This window comes from Callithrix jacchus, chromosome 16 (genome assembly GCF_049354715.1).
Source record: "Callithrix jacchus isolate 240 chromosome 16, calJac240_pri, whole genome shotgun sequence".
Lineage (NCBI taxonomy): Eukaryota > Metazoa > Chordata > Mammalia > Primates > Cebidae > Callithrix > Callithrix jacchus.
The window spans coordinates 1,949,670-1,963,291 of NC_133517.1; the positions used below are offsets into that span (position 1 = coordinate 1,949,670).

The window sequence follows — 13,622 nt, forward strand, 5'->3', positions numbered from 1 at the left end:
AACCCCCCTTCCTTTTTTCCTTTGAGGAATACCAGTTGGGGTCATCTACCCCTGTATTGTTGCCTTGGAAGAGTGTGGATTACCAGAGTGTTTTTATTGATGGTGGGGTTCCTTACTCTTACGGCATCGCACAAACACTTGGTTTTAGGTGATTCTTTTTGGACGTTAGTAATTGGCTGTGAAGTGCTGCTTTGCTCTTCAGACTATCCTCCACATCCTGTTGTCCAGGAGCTTTTATCTTTCTGTCATGTGATCATATTCTTAGGCTCATTTCTGATTATTTATTTGGGATATCTTTCTTGTCTATCTTTCCAAATTATTTTTATGGAATAAAAATCCGTATGCCTTCTTTCAAAGGCTTAGCCTAAGCAAAATACAGGCAGTTCCCAGCTTATGGTAGTTCTACTTCAGATTTTCCTACTTTACCCTGGTGCAAAAGTGTCATAGAAACCCTGCTTTCAGTATACAACCATTCTGTTTTTCACTTTAAGTACAGTATTCAATAAATTACATAAGATAGTCAGCACTTTAAAATATGCTTTTTTGCGTGATGATTTTGCCCAGCTTTAGGCTAATGTAAGTTTTCTGAGGCTAGGCTAAGCTATGGTGTGTGGTGGATTAGAAGTACTAAACGCATTTTCAGCTTAGATACTTTCAATATAGGATGGGTTTAATCTGGACATAACCTTATCCTAAGTTGAGGGACATCTGTACTTTATTGCCTGAATACTTTGGAAGTCAACTTTAATATGACAGCTTCTTGTCTGGAATTTGAAAAGAAAATGAGTACCCCTTGGCTTGTCACATTTTGGCTTTATGAAGACTAGGATTAGCCTTGTCATCTTGTCCTCTCCCACGTTTTTCAGCTTTCTTTCACTGGCACAAGTATCACCCTTCTGGAGTTCTTAACCCTTATTTGTTATTTATTGAGTACCAACTGCATACACACTGCTTTGCCAAGCACTGTGTTATGCAGATGTGAGAACTGTTTAGTTGCTGCCTTTGCAACCTTGTATTAAAATACTGCCCCTCAAAAATGAATATTTTGCCTTGAACCTACACATTTTGTTTGCCTGAAGAAATGGAAAAGTTCATCTTTATTAGTTCTTTCAGTAGATGGCACTGTTGAGTTAGCCTGGAATTCCTAGATCTTTGTTTAAGATTTGTACTTAGATATTGTTTCCTGAACTGTTGTTTCTGTGATTTGACATATCATGTATATTTAATGAGTAACAAAGCTATGCACACATTATTGGTTGAAAAGTAACATGAATTTAGTAAAGTCTTAGCATATTCTTCCCTCATGAGAACTTTGTTATGTTTTCATGACAATTTAATCCTACTTTGAAAAAGAAATTAACTATTTAATTGTATTAGCTTCAGGTACATCTAGAAGACCCTGGGTACTTGGAAAAGTAATGGAAAAGGAATACTGTCAAGCCAAAAAGGTAAAAACTGCATCATGTGATAATTAACCTAGGAATTTCAGGGAGGATTTAATGCCCGTTCCGGGCCTTCATGCACACTTGAGTTAGAGCTTGAATTTAATGAGAGCGAGTTTGAACCAGCCATTTATAAGTATTTATGCTGCCTTTAGATGGTAGTAGTCACTGTTAACGTATAAAAGAAAACTCTTACAGAGTCTGTGTTCTCTGACTGTTAGGTTACTAGTGTAACTGATTTGCAGGGGGAAAAAATCCTTGCATAACTAGTGGCAGAAAGGGAATTTTATTTTTAAATACACTTGATCTTTTATTATTTTCATACTCAGCCTCCATTGAACAAAGGTAACGTAAAGTATTTGGTGGCTTAAAAAATGGACTGACTGTGTAACAGTACCAGTGCTGTAAAATCAGTGAGATCATCCGAGCAGGAATGCTCAGAAGCACCGTATTCCGCACTGACTCACTACAGTTTGGGGCTTCAGTGTACAAAGCACTAGCAGAACTTGAACATATAGTCCTGAGGATGCATGATACTTAAGGACATATGGCTCACTTTGTATTCTATTGTTTAGCAGCGGCTACCAACTTTGTCTGACAGTCACTCAGTATATTCTTAGTTAGTGAGGGGTAGATCTTACAGACTTGGACAAAGAGCCCCACATCCTCCAGCCCCTCAGTAGTCAGCAGTGTGTAATATGATAGGCTACTTGTGTGTGTGTGTGTGTGTGTGTGTGTGTGTGAGAGAGAGCGAGAGAGAGAGATGTGGTTTAATCATCATAGTGATTCTGTTTTTTCTTTCCCTCTTAGGCACAAAACAGATTTAAAGTTCCTTTGGGGACAAAGTTTTATAGAGTGAAAGCTGTATCGTGGAATAAGAAAGTATAACTTATGGACAAAATTAGTACATTCTGTGACGTTTTTTCTGATTTGTCCTGCAGTGCTCATTCATCACTCCGCAAACAGCAGGCCACCTTTTTATGCAAAAGTCAGCGTGACAATATACTTCATTGGTGTACATCATTTACTTTTTAACTGGCTTCACTTTAGGAATAATAAATTTATCAAAATCCTTGGCTGAATTAAAATGGTTTTTGGTTTTTGATTTTTTTTTACCCAGACAACTCTAGAAATGCGGACCAAACTAGTTCATTTTCTCAAAGGGCATACCTTGTGCATTGTGGCTTATCATAAGCCATATTAATTGCCTGTTAAATATACACTAGCTTGAACTTAGATGTTAAATGTTATTATTACCAGCATTTGTCCTTTTGTGAAATCAGTATCAGAATACTTGCACTCTTTAACATATTCTTTATAAAATGTATACATTCTTCAAAACTATTTAAAGAGGAGTCGTATTGCATGCAGATAATCATAATTTTGAGTTTGCCTCAGTAGATTACTAAAGCAAATTGTTTCGTTTTTTAAAATGCCCTTTGATGTTTCAAAAAGGAACTATAATTTGATTGACTGATTTTGAGATCAGCTATAAGTAATCAGCAGTCTTCAAAAGCACTTTCAATGGATTGGTCATCTGGGTTCTAAAGGGAAGAGTCTGTGCTATTAAGCATTTCACATGCAGACGCAAACCTTCCCAACCTCTTTATGACTCTTTAGAATAATATTGATGAAATCGTAATTCATGGTTGAGTTTCAGAACAAAAGATATTCATTGCACATTAACCATTTAGAGGTCATTTAAGTAGCAAAACATTGTATTGTAAAAGAACTGTACAATTTTAAAACAATAAAGGTTTGAACCTGTAAATGTGTGTGCCTTTTAAAGAAGGAGACATTTTTAATATATTTGAGTGATTGCTGGGAAGTGTGAAAATATTGTTATGTATCATATCAAAGAGAAACATGTTTATTACAAAAATGTTCTTTAACTATATACCATGTAACAGGGTAAAACAGTGTTATGTAGAACAGAACTGTGTAAACGAGATCTGTAGAGAAGTTGCCACGGAGCAAAGTTATTTAAATGAGTTAGTTGAGTTGGATGAGACTTGTCTGAGGTTTGTTGCTAGAGAACAATAATAAAATAATTTTTTTCAGAAAATATTTAATTTCTTCATAAAAATAAGTTAAATATTTTTTTAAATATGTATATCTAATAGTACAAAATGGAATAAACATCATAGTGTATAGAAAACTGAATTTGACATTAATGAATAAATGAACAAATGATTTCACATGTTTCTATTTAATCCTTCCATGACACCTTTATGCAAAGAATATTAAAGCAATAACTTTATATGTAGAGAGTGATCTGGTTAGGTCTAAATGAATCTGCCAGGTAGGCCATTTTGACTTAATTGGTACCCTTCAAATTTCCTATGTGGTCATTTGCTGTGGAATTGTTGTGACACATGACACAAATCAAATCATTGTCTTGTTATTACTGCTGTTGAAGTTTGTTGCCTGTGGTTTCCTTACATGCTGTTTTGTGTCTGTTCTTTCATTGTTCACATGGATCTTTATAAAGCACAAAAAAATGAAATAATTTTCTTAGTTAAAAAGATGAAGAGAAATGAAACTTGGAAATCTAAACCCGTCAGCTGAGTTACTACCTTTGGGTAAAGGTGCTGTACCCTGAGCTCTGGCATCAGGATACCTCACTTCCAGCTTTGGATCTAACTTTAATTTTAGGTGACTTCCAAAAACTCTGAACCTCAGTTTTGAGGGATATTTTGCAGATTAAATGAGAGTTATAAGTGTAAAGTGCTTTGAACAATTTCAGGCATATGCTAAGGACTCAACGTGTTAGCTGTTATAAAGATTTCTTTACGTAGTACAATCAAATCTGTAAGGTACTATTCAGACTTGCATAGAAATGTACCTCCCTTTATTACATAAATTAAGATTTAAATCACATTTTACTGCAAGTAAACTTTAAGCACACATGAATTACATAGACTGATTTATTTTGGCAAAGGTGAGTGGATAGACTAAGATCAGAAATAGCAAGAATCATATGAATGGTCATTTTTATTGATTTTTCAAAATTATCAAGGTACAAACACATACAGACTCTTTCAAAATAAAAAATACACCCCAAGATCCCTGTTCTATTTCCCAATTTTGCCACCTAGAGGCAATTACTTTTACTTGTAAAGATATTTGTATATGGTGTGTCAAGTTATATGGCTGTGCTGATTGTTTTAAATAAATCTGCGTACATTTTTACTTTCTCATATAAGAAGATTTAGTTCTTTCATACTTCTCCACTTCTGCCTTTCCTATACACTTTATCACTTTCTAGTTTGTGCATTAAGATTTGCATTATGATGACTTACTGTTCTCTGCTAAGGCGTGAACTTGATTCTATTTTCTTGTACAGCCTATACATTTTTATTTGAAGATGTTTGATTTTTTTCTTACTGTACTGTTATCTTCTAGTTACCGTAGCTTCAGTATTTTCAGAGCAGAGGCTGCTTCACGTTTCAGCCTCTCTAGCCAGGCTTCTCAGACCTCCATTGAGAAACTTAGTTCTGCTTCAAACATCTGGTTGCTCTTTAAGCTGACGACTTCATATTCTAGGACTTTCCTTAACATTTTTGTTAGGAATCTGCATTTCATAGACTCTCCTCTTTCTTGCTAGAGCTTTTCATCAAGTGACTTCCTAGGAAAGGAATAGTGAAATAAATTTTCTAAACCTCAGTAATTAGGCTCATGCTTTATAAACAGTGTCAATTTTTGCAGACATTGCCTTCCTATTGTTTAGGGTATTGTTGAGAAATCTAATGCCATTCCCTCTGTGCTCTTTTATAGATAGACTATGTTTGATGATAATGTCTTAAAATTCCCAAACCCAGCCATTCTTGGTACTAGGCAGAGAACCCTTTCAACCTAGAGATGCATGTCCTGTAGCACGAAGGGAATTTTTTAGAAAATGTTAAATTATCTCCATATATTCTACTAATTAACATTTTAGTGTTTTCTGGGAGTGTGCTCGCCATGTCACTGAGTTTTGTGTCGGCAGCTATGACTAACTTCCAGGATTGCTGATCACCTTTTCTTGAATCCTGTGGAGCTGTCACTTTTTTAACTCTGAAGATACAAATTAGCGTTTTTCTAATTTTCTTTTACTCTCTCTGTTGTCTTCCATGGTCTCTTGTTCTCATTTAGTCTTTATATCACACTGGAAGTGTTCTTCAGATATCTGATGATCCTGGCGTGTGTCCTCATATTCAAGGGGAGGACATTAAACGGCTGATTACGAACTTTAATTCCTTCCACCTCGTATCCAGAAAATAAGGAAGAATTATAGACATAATTTTAAATCTTTATGAAATCTCAGAAATCATCTAGTCCTTTTTGTTTCATTGTTTTATATTGAGATGAAATTCACATAATCATTTGAAAACGAACAATATCAATGCTTCATTTTTATAGCTGAATATTTCACATGTAATATGTATATGATATACATGTATGTTATATATTTACACATGCTGTATACATGTATATCATATACATATGTCCCCTAATCAGTTTATTCCTTACCTGCTGAACATTTAGATGGTTTTTACCTTTTGGCTATGGTGGTTAGCAGCACTAGTAACTATAGCCAAACGGTAAAAACACATGTACATACACAGTGTGTGCGTGTGCTTGGGTACCTGTTTTCAGTTCTTTTGAGTATATCCTAGGAGGAGAATTGTTGGAAAATATGATTAATTCTGTGCTTACCTTGCTGAGGAACAGCCAAATGGTTTTCACCAGTGGCTGAACCATTTTACACTCCCACCAGCAATGTATGAGGGCTCCAGCTTTTTCATATGCTTGCTATCATTTCTTTTCTTTTTTTTAAATTATGGCCATTTTAGTGGGTGTTGCTTACTTGCAGGTCATTTATGTGTCTTCGTTGAAGAAATACCTATTCAAGCTCTTTGCCTCTTTTTTACTTTGTTTTATTATTGATTCGTAAGCGTTCTTTATGTTTTCTGAATACTAAACTCATGATTTAGAAATATTTTCTCTTTTGTAGGTTGTCTTACTGAACCTTCTTTGCACAGAAGTTTTTAATTTTGATGAAGTTCAAGTTACCTGTTTTTTCCTTTTTTGCTGGTGCTTTTAGTGTCACAACTCTTATCAATTGCCAAATCCAAGGTTGTAAAGATTTACTCAAGTCTTTTCTCCTAAGAGTTTTATAGTATTCTCTATTATATTTAGGTTGTTGATCTATTTTGAGTTAATTTTTGTGTATGATGTAAGGTAGAGATTCAACTTTATTCTCTTGTCTATTATCCAGTAATCTCAGCACCACTTGAAGAGTCTATTCTTATGTATAATATAAAGAGTGGGCCGGGCACGGTGGCTCATGCCTGTAATCCCAGCACTTTGGGAGGCCGAGGCGGGTGGATCACGAGGTCAAGAGATCGAGACCATCCTGGTCAACATGGTGAAACCCCGTCTCTACTAAAAATACAAAAATTAGCTGGGTGTGGTGGTGTGCACCTGTAGTCCCAGCTACTCATTAGGCTGAGGCAGGAGAATTGCTTGAACCCAGAAGGTGGAGGTTGCGGTGAGCCGAGATCATGCCGTTGCACTCTAGTCTGGGTAACAAAAGGGAAACTACGTCTCAAAAAAAAAAAAAAAGTGATAGGACCAGAGTGTTTTTATCACTGTAGCTTTCTAATAAATTTTGAAATCTTGAAGTATGAATCCAGCTTCTTTTTCCCCAAGATTCTTTTGGCTGTTAGGGGTTCCATCTCATTCAACATGAATTTTAGGGTTGGTATTTTTCTATTTTGGGAAAAAAGTCATTGGTGTTTTGATAGGTATTGCATTCAGTCTGTGGCTCACATTGGGGGAATGTTGCCATCTTAATATTAAGTCTACCATCCATGAACACAAAATACTTTTCCAGTTATTTGTATCTTAATTTTTTTTACCAAAATTAATAGTTGTTAATGTATAAGTCTTTTGCCTGTGTGGTCAAATTTATTCCTATTTTGTTCTTTTTGGTGCTGTTATAAATAAAATCATTTTCTTAATTTCCTTATATTATTCATTGCTGACATAAAGAAACATAACTGATTTTTGTGCTGAATTTATTAGGTCTACCACGTGTGTGTGTATGTGTCGTGTATTCTTTGGGATTTTCAGATTAACAAATTCAGATAGCTGTACACCTTCCTTTTCAGTTTGGATGCCTTTTGTTTCTTTCTCTTGCCTTATTTTGTAGCAGGAGTGGCCATGGGAAACAGATCTCTCAGACACCGATTATAGGAGGAAGGAGGGTTTATTCGGCTGGGAGCAAGGTGGCATAGTTGCCTAACAGCCAAGCTCCCCTAACAAAGGAAGATTCTGTCTTTATATAGGCTTATTCTTTAGATGTTACACGTGGAAGAATCTTAGGTTTATAGCTTAACATATGAAAAGGGTCTCAGTTTACAGTCTCAGGAATTACACATGAAAAGGGTTTCAGTTTACAGTCTTAGGAATGAAAAGGGGAAGTTGATCTGAGAAGCCTGGGTCTCCCTCTTCAGTTTCTCTGGCCAGAACTTCAATACTGTGTCAGAGATCAAAATGTACATTCTTATCTTGTTCCTGATGTTACAGGAAAAGCTTAGTCTTTCACCGTAACAGTATGAGGATAGCTGTGGGTTTTTCACATATGGTCTTTTTGCTGAAGATGTTTTCTTTTAAGTCTGTTGAGTGTGTGTGTGTGTTTCTATCATGAAAAAGTGTTCAATTTTGTCTAATGCTTTTCCTGCCTAAATTGAGATGATTATGCTTTTCCTGCCTAAATTGAGATGATTATGGGATTTTTTCTTTCACTATAGTATGTCATTTGATTTTTGTATGTTGAATCATCCTTGCATTCTGGGAATAGATCCCACCTTTAATATGCTGCTGAACTCAATTTGCTACTATTTTGTACAGGACTTTTGCATCAGGTACTGTGAGTGGAGGGACCAATTCTCTGAGGGTCCTAATCTGCCGTTTTCTGTGACATTACTACTGGTCTAATAATTTTTAAGATGAACTAGGCTCAGAGAGTTTAGTGACTTGACCAGTGTCTCAGAATTATAATCTCATCTGGGAGTCAAATTCATCACTTCAGACTTCTAACATGGTGATTTTCCAGTTAGGGGAAAAAAATTATACCTTAATTTCCTCTAGTGGTTAGAATAGTTTAACCACTGAATGTCATTACTTTAATGCATGGGCCCAAGACAACAAAAGGGGACTAAAAGGTACATTTGCTGAAAATTTAGACTACAGCATTTGCCTTAGGTGCTCTGCGGTTGACTCCTGCAATAGATTGGTTCCCGTTTTCTGTTTATTGAAAGTTACGGGTCTTGAGACCTTTTTCATTTTGAAATATCTTCATATGTGTTCAGCAAAGTACAGTTTCCTTTAAAACTTTGGGTTTCCTATAAAACTGAAGTTCTCTAAAAGTTAAATCGTAATTTAAACAGATACCTCTCTGGTGGGCTAGTGTACTATGGAAAAACACTCAAGATTCTTAGGAGCCCTTTGTCTACATAAGAAGGTCTGTTAGGCTTATGACTTAAACCTGAAGTTATAGCAAAGGGCATAACGGCCACAGGCTCGATCCTGTTCTTACCGTGAAACCGTCTTTGAGAATTTTCAGCCTGCTGCAAAGACTGGATCCAACCCAGCAGAACATTTTCTTCTCTATTTCCTCTCTCTCTCCCCATGCCTTGCTATACAGAGCCAAAATAAGCCAATTGATGTTTTGAACATTTCCTGGAAACTACCTTAGCTAGAATCACGAGTTCATAGTTTTGCCACCACAAGATACAAGTTCCTGTCTTTCCAGTTTTCAGTAGCAGTTTCTTTACTTCTGCAGCTTCTGCTAGTCCAGTTCTGTTCACCATTCTTACAGCGTTTGCAAGGCAGTGCCATGGACTCTAAGGTTTTGTTACGCAGCAGTCTCACTGTTGGCACTAATTTCTGTGTCAGGTGTATATTGTGTAACTGTTCATTCCTACACTTGTTGGCCTCAAATAACCATTTGCGCACGAGACTGCAGTCATGTCTGGAGATGAGTTAGGGATGCCTCGGTTCCTTTTGAGCCTGTATCAAAATACCCGGTTCTTAAACAGTGGCATCAGCATTCCAACAAGAGTGACAGCAGAAGGAGCCTGGAAGTCATGTCGGTGAAAGCAACTCACAGAGCCAAAGTATGAGAAGCTGGCAAGGAAACGGGGGTCTTTTTAAGTTAGATCTCAAATAGGTAGTGCCCTTTAAGATGTAGATAAAAACGTATAGGTATACTTGGAGATTCCAAACTTGGTGATGTTTACTTTAAAACCTAATTTTCATCGATTTACCAATTTTACTTAGAAGTGAAAACTGGAAAGCTGTGAACACTTACTAAAATGTCCACTAATTGATAGCTCTTATGTTAGTCATACTCTTAGGACATAAGCTGTCTTTGGCCATTTTTAAAAATACTTCATATACTTTACAGTCTTTATGGGTAATATGGAAATTATTTCAAACAACTCTTAACACAGTGGTAATGAGACTGAACAGTCAGCTTGAAGCTATTTCGGTGCACATATTTCTTAGGTGTCTCAGACTTGGGAACCAGTTAGAGCTCCACCTGTTTGTTTCATTCCTACCTTAAAGCTGAGTAGCAATACCAATGCTAATGTTGGTAGAAACAAGGAGCTTCGAGAAAACAAAAGGCAAGATGAGTCCTCCATGTACTCTGCTAATCAATGCAGTAACGTAACATAGATGTCCTGTAAGAAAACACATAGGACTGCCGCTTTACCCAGTATCTATGCCCCACTGAAAGACTGTGCCAGCAAACCATTGTAACAGATGTCACCTTTGGCCTTCTAGAGACAGGAATCCCTCTAACTGTACTAAACCATCACGAAAGGGTTTAATGTTGACCATTTAAGAATTTGCAACACTCGGCTCTTGAGCTATTTTTACAAATGTTTTGCTTTGGAATGAACTCTCCAGTTTTGTGGGACTTCATAGCAAAGATGCTTTTGACAATCTAAATCCAAATCAGTGGTGTAATACCCTTTTCTTAGACTGGTCCGGAAATACCACCAATTAATTTCTCTGTTAGTCATAGTATTAGTGAATAGTTAATGTAGGTGTCACTTGTAATCTCTTTGGAATTCAATTCCACCAGTAGGCTCCTTAACTTGCCCAGGCTTCTAACATGAATTGCATAGTTTCTTAGAAAATGAGTTCTTAAACTTCTCCAACAGTATGAAGCTTCTCTTCACAAGCATACACTGTAACTGCGTGCTTTCAGCAGTTTGTGTCATAGTCATTTCTTAGCAGTTTATCTCTACCTGTTTGAGAAGGACGACTCCTGGACTTGTCAACATGTCACCTTTAAAATAGGCTACCTATAGTCCAGTAAAAAGCTCTGCTTTTTCCTTTCTGTTTTCATGCTACTATATGCTTAATTAGATCCTTTCTAAAAATAACACCTTTTTCATTAATATTCCCCCAACTTGGCCTATAGCATCAAAGAATACAGGGAAACATGAGTGAGCGACTTGCTCTTTATTTTTTTATTTTTTTGAGACGGAGTGTCGCTCTTGTTACCCAGGCTGGAGTACAATGGCGCGATCTTGGCTCACCGCAACCTCCGCCTCCTGGGTTCAGGCAATTCTCCTGCCTCAGCCTCCCGAGTAGCTGGGATTACAGGAACACACCACTATGCCCAGCTAATTTTTTGTATTTTTAGTAGAGACGGGGTTTCACCATGTTGACCAGGATGGTCTCGATCCCTTGACCTCGTGATCCACCCGCCTCGGCCTCCCAAAGTGCTGGGATTACAGGCTTGAGCCACCGCGCCCTGCGACTTGCTCTTTAAATTTTGACACTGGCCATTTCACACTCTGGGAATCTTCCCAGAGGGCTCTTCCTATTAACAATTAGTACTAAAAGCAATTGTGCCAATTTACAATATTTGGAAGTGACTTACAAATAATAGTATTTTGTTAAATAATTTCATAAGAGCATTTAAGAATGCTACAGCATAAGAGAATCCTCTCACGTCTCTGGTCCTGATCCTCCCATGTGAAGCGGGAGTGTGAGAGGGGTCACTGCCCAACCTGTTATTTCCCAAATGACCTCCACATTAACTGGCAATCAATGACCATGAGCAGTTGTGCACTCCTAAGACCAGAGAGGCTTTTCAAACAATCAAATATTAACTTTATTAAACTGTCCATTTACTTTTATTAATAAAGAGTATTCTCAGTTGAGGTATTTGGCATCTCATGAACCAGCAACAGCCCCTAGTTCAGAGGATCAGGAGGTGAGCAGAGGCTTGTGGCTATAACTGGAATGTCAACATGTTGCTCCACACTTAGAGCACACGTGTGTGCATACGGAGTCATCTGCTGGTACCGGGTGTTTTCTAAATATCTTCAAACTTTTGTAAAATTGAAAGATTTTTTATTTGGTACAAATTTTTCCATGTTGTGTAAGTGCAGGGCATGTCATGTGGGGTATGATACTGGTATAAACCAGAAAGATCGGGCCAAGAGAAATACACTAATAAATAAATCTTCTTTCTTTCTGTTGGAAAGCAGAGTCATCCAAAAGTTGACTGGAAAGCTGGAAGTGGGAGCAAGGCTTAGTAGTCGGGGGCCGTAAAGGCCGAGCTGTGGTAGCCTCGTGTAGGATGGACGTGCCTTTCTCAGTGTGGCTCACAAATGTCTTCCTTCCCCCAGCGCCCTTCTCTGGGTCCCTTTCTCATCCCTGTTGGGTTCATGCTGTCTTTTCCGTTGTTCAGGTGTTAGCTTTTTTGAGACTATAATTATATTCTAGTTTATCTCTGAGGCTGTAGCCAAGTCCACCTTATCTTGGTTGGACTGCTCATTGTCTTAAAATCCCAGCCACACAGCCACAGCCTCCTAGACGGTTTCTTCAGATAATTAGTTGAATTATATTTTAAACGCTTACCTAATGTTACTAAGGCTGCAGGGGGTGCCTGATTCTGTTTGTGTGTTCTCTTTAGCATTTGTCTATTGAACCATCCTGGGAATATGGGAATTGGAAGTAGCCCAAGTTGTCAAATGTGGAAAACTTCAACTTTTGACATACTGAAATGCCTATTCAGTGCCTCGCTACAATATTATTTCTAATTATTTCAATTCAGAGCACATCACTAGAAGTGTATGATTAGAATGAGGTTCAGAAAAATCTTCATTAAATAACGCCTGACATCAAAATTATCTTTGTACTCATATAACAGTGAAATTCAAATGTCTTATTCTGATTAGGAGGGTCAAAGCAGAATGCCTACAATTGCAAAATGCAAGCCGACTAGACTATCAATTCACTGAAGTTATTTTGTATGACATTTTCTCACAAGCTTTTAAAAAATACTTGTTTCTTTTTTGACATGGGGGTCTCACTGTGTCGCCCAGGCTGGAGTGTACTGGCAAAATCACAGCGTTAACCTCCAGGGCCCAAGCGATTCTCCCACCTTAGGCCCCCGAGTAGCTGTAATTACAGGCGCTTGCCACTACGCCCAACTAATTTACGCTTGTTACAGCTTCAATACTGCACCTCGCCCACGCAGTATCAGTAGGCCACGCACCAGTGTCTGCAGCCGAACCTCAGAAATGCTTGAGTCGAACAGAGCCCTCCTTTATTTGGTAAATATTTTAAGTTTAGACATCAGAAACAGTTTCCTCCAGAAAAATCCCAGCGTTCTAAGCAGATCCTGCTCCCTGGAATTATAGGTATGATTCAATGTAACGTTCTGATGAGGGGCAGGACACTTGGTTTATAGACCTGGGTTGAAACCCTGATTGTAAAGGAAATTACTGGTTAATCTATGCAGTTTATTTTTAGCTTCAGTTCCCCTGTCTATAAGAAATAATTCTCACAACTTACTGTGATGATCACAATGAGAGGAAGTAAGTATTTTTGCATATTGAAAAGGGCTGAGGCCGGGCGCTGTGGCTCACGCCTGTAATCCCAGCTCTTAGGGAGGCAGAGGCGGGAGGATCGCTTGAGCCCAGGAGTTCGAGACCTGCCTGGGCAATATAACGAAACCCCGTTCTTCACAAAAAGGAAAAAAACAAACAGAAAAAAAAAGGGGGGCTGTAGAAATATTTGCATATTCCTAGAAATATTTCAAAAAGCTTCCACATGCTTTCAAAACAATGATTTTAGAAGCTGCAGAGTGTCTCCCTAGACTTA

The 13,622-nt window shown here is 37.7% G+C and overlaps 1 protein-coding gene across 8 annotated transcripts in view; it reads left to right on the top strand.

Moving 5' to 3' along the window:
* Positions 1–3,640, top strand: part of RB1CC1 (RB1 inducible coiled-coil 1) — a 102,706-nt gene extending 99,066 nt beyond the window's left edge. For all 8 annotated transcript variants that reach the window (XR_013527825.1, XR_013527824.1, XM_002807622.6 and 5 more), the window contains 2 exons: positions 1,378–1,448; positions 2,253–3,640. Coding sequence is in view for 6 of the 8 variants with exons in the window: in XM_002807622.6 (XP_002807668.3) it covers positions 1,378–1,448; positions 2,253–2,330 (149 nt within the window). In the remaining 2 variants the exon portion in view is untranslated. The remainder of the gene's footprint in view (positions 1–1,377; positions 1,449–2,252) is intronic.
* Positions 3,641–13,622: the final 9,982 nt, after the last annotated feature.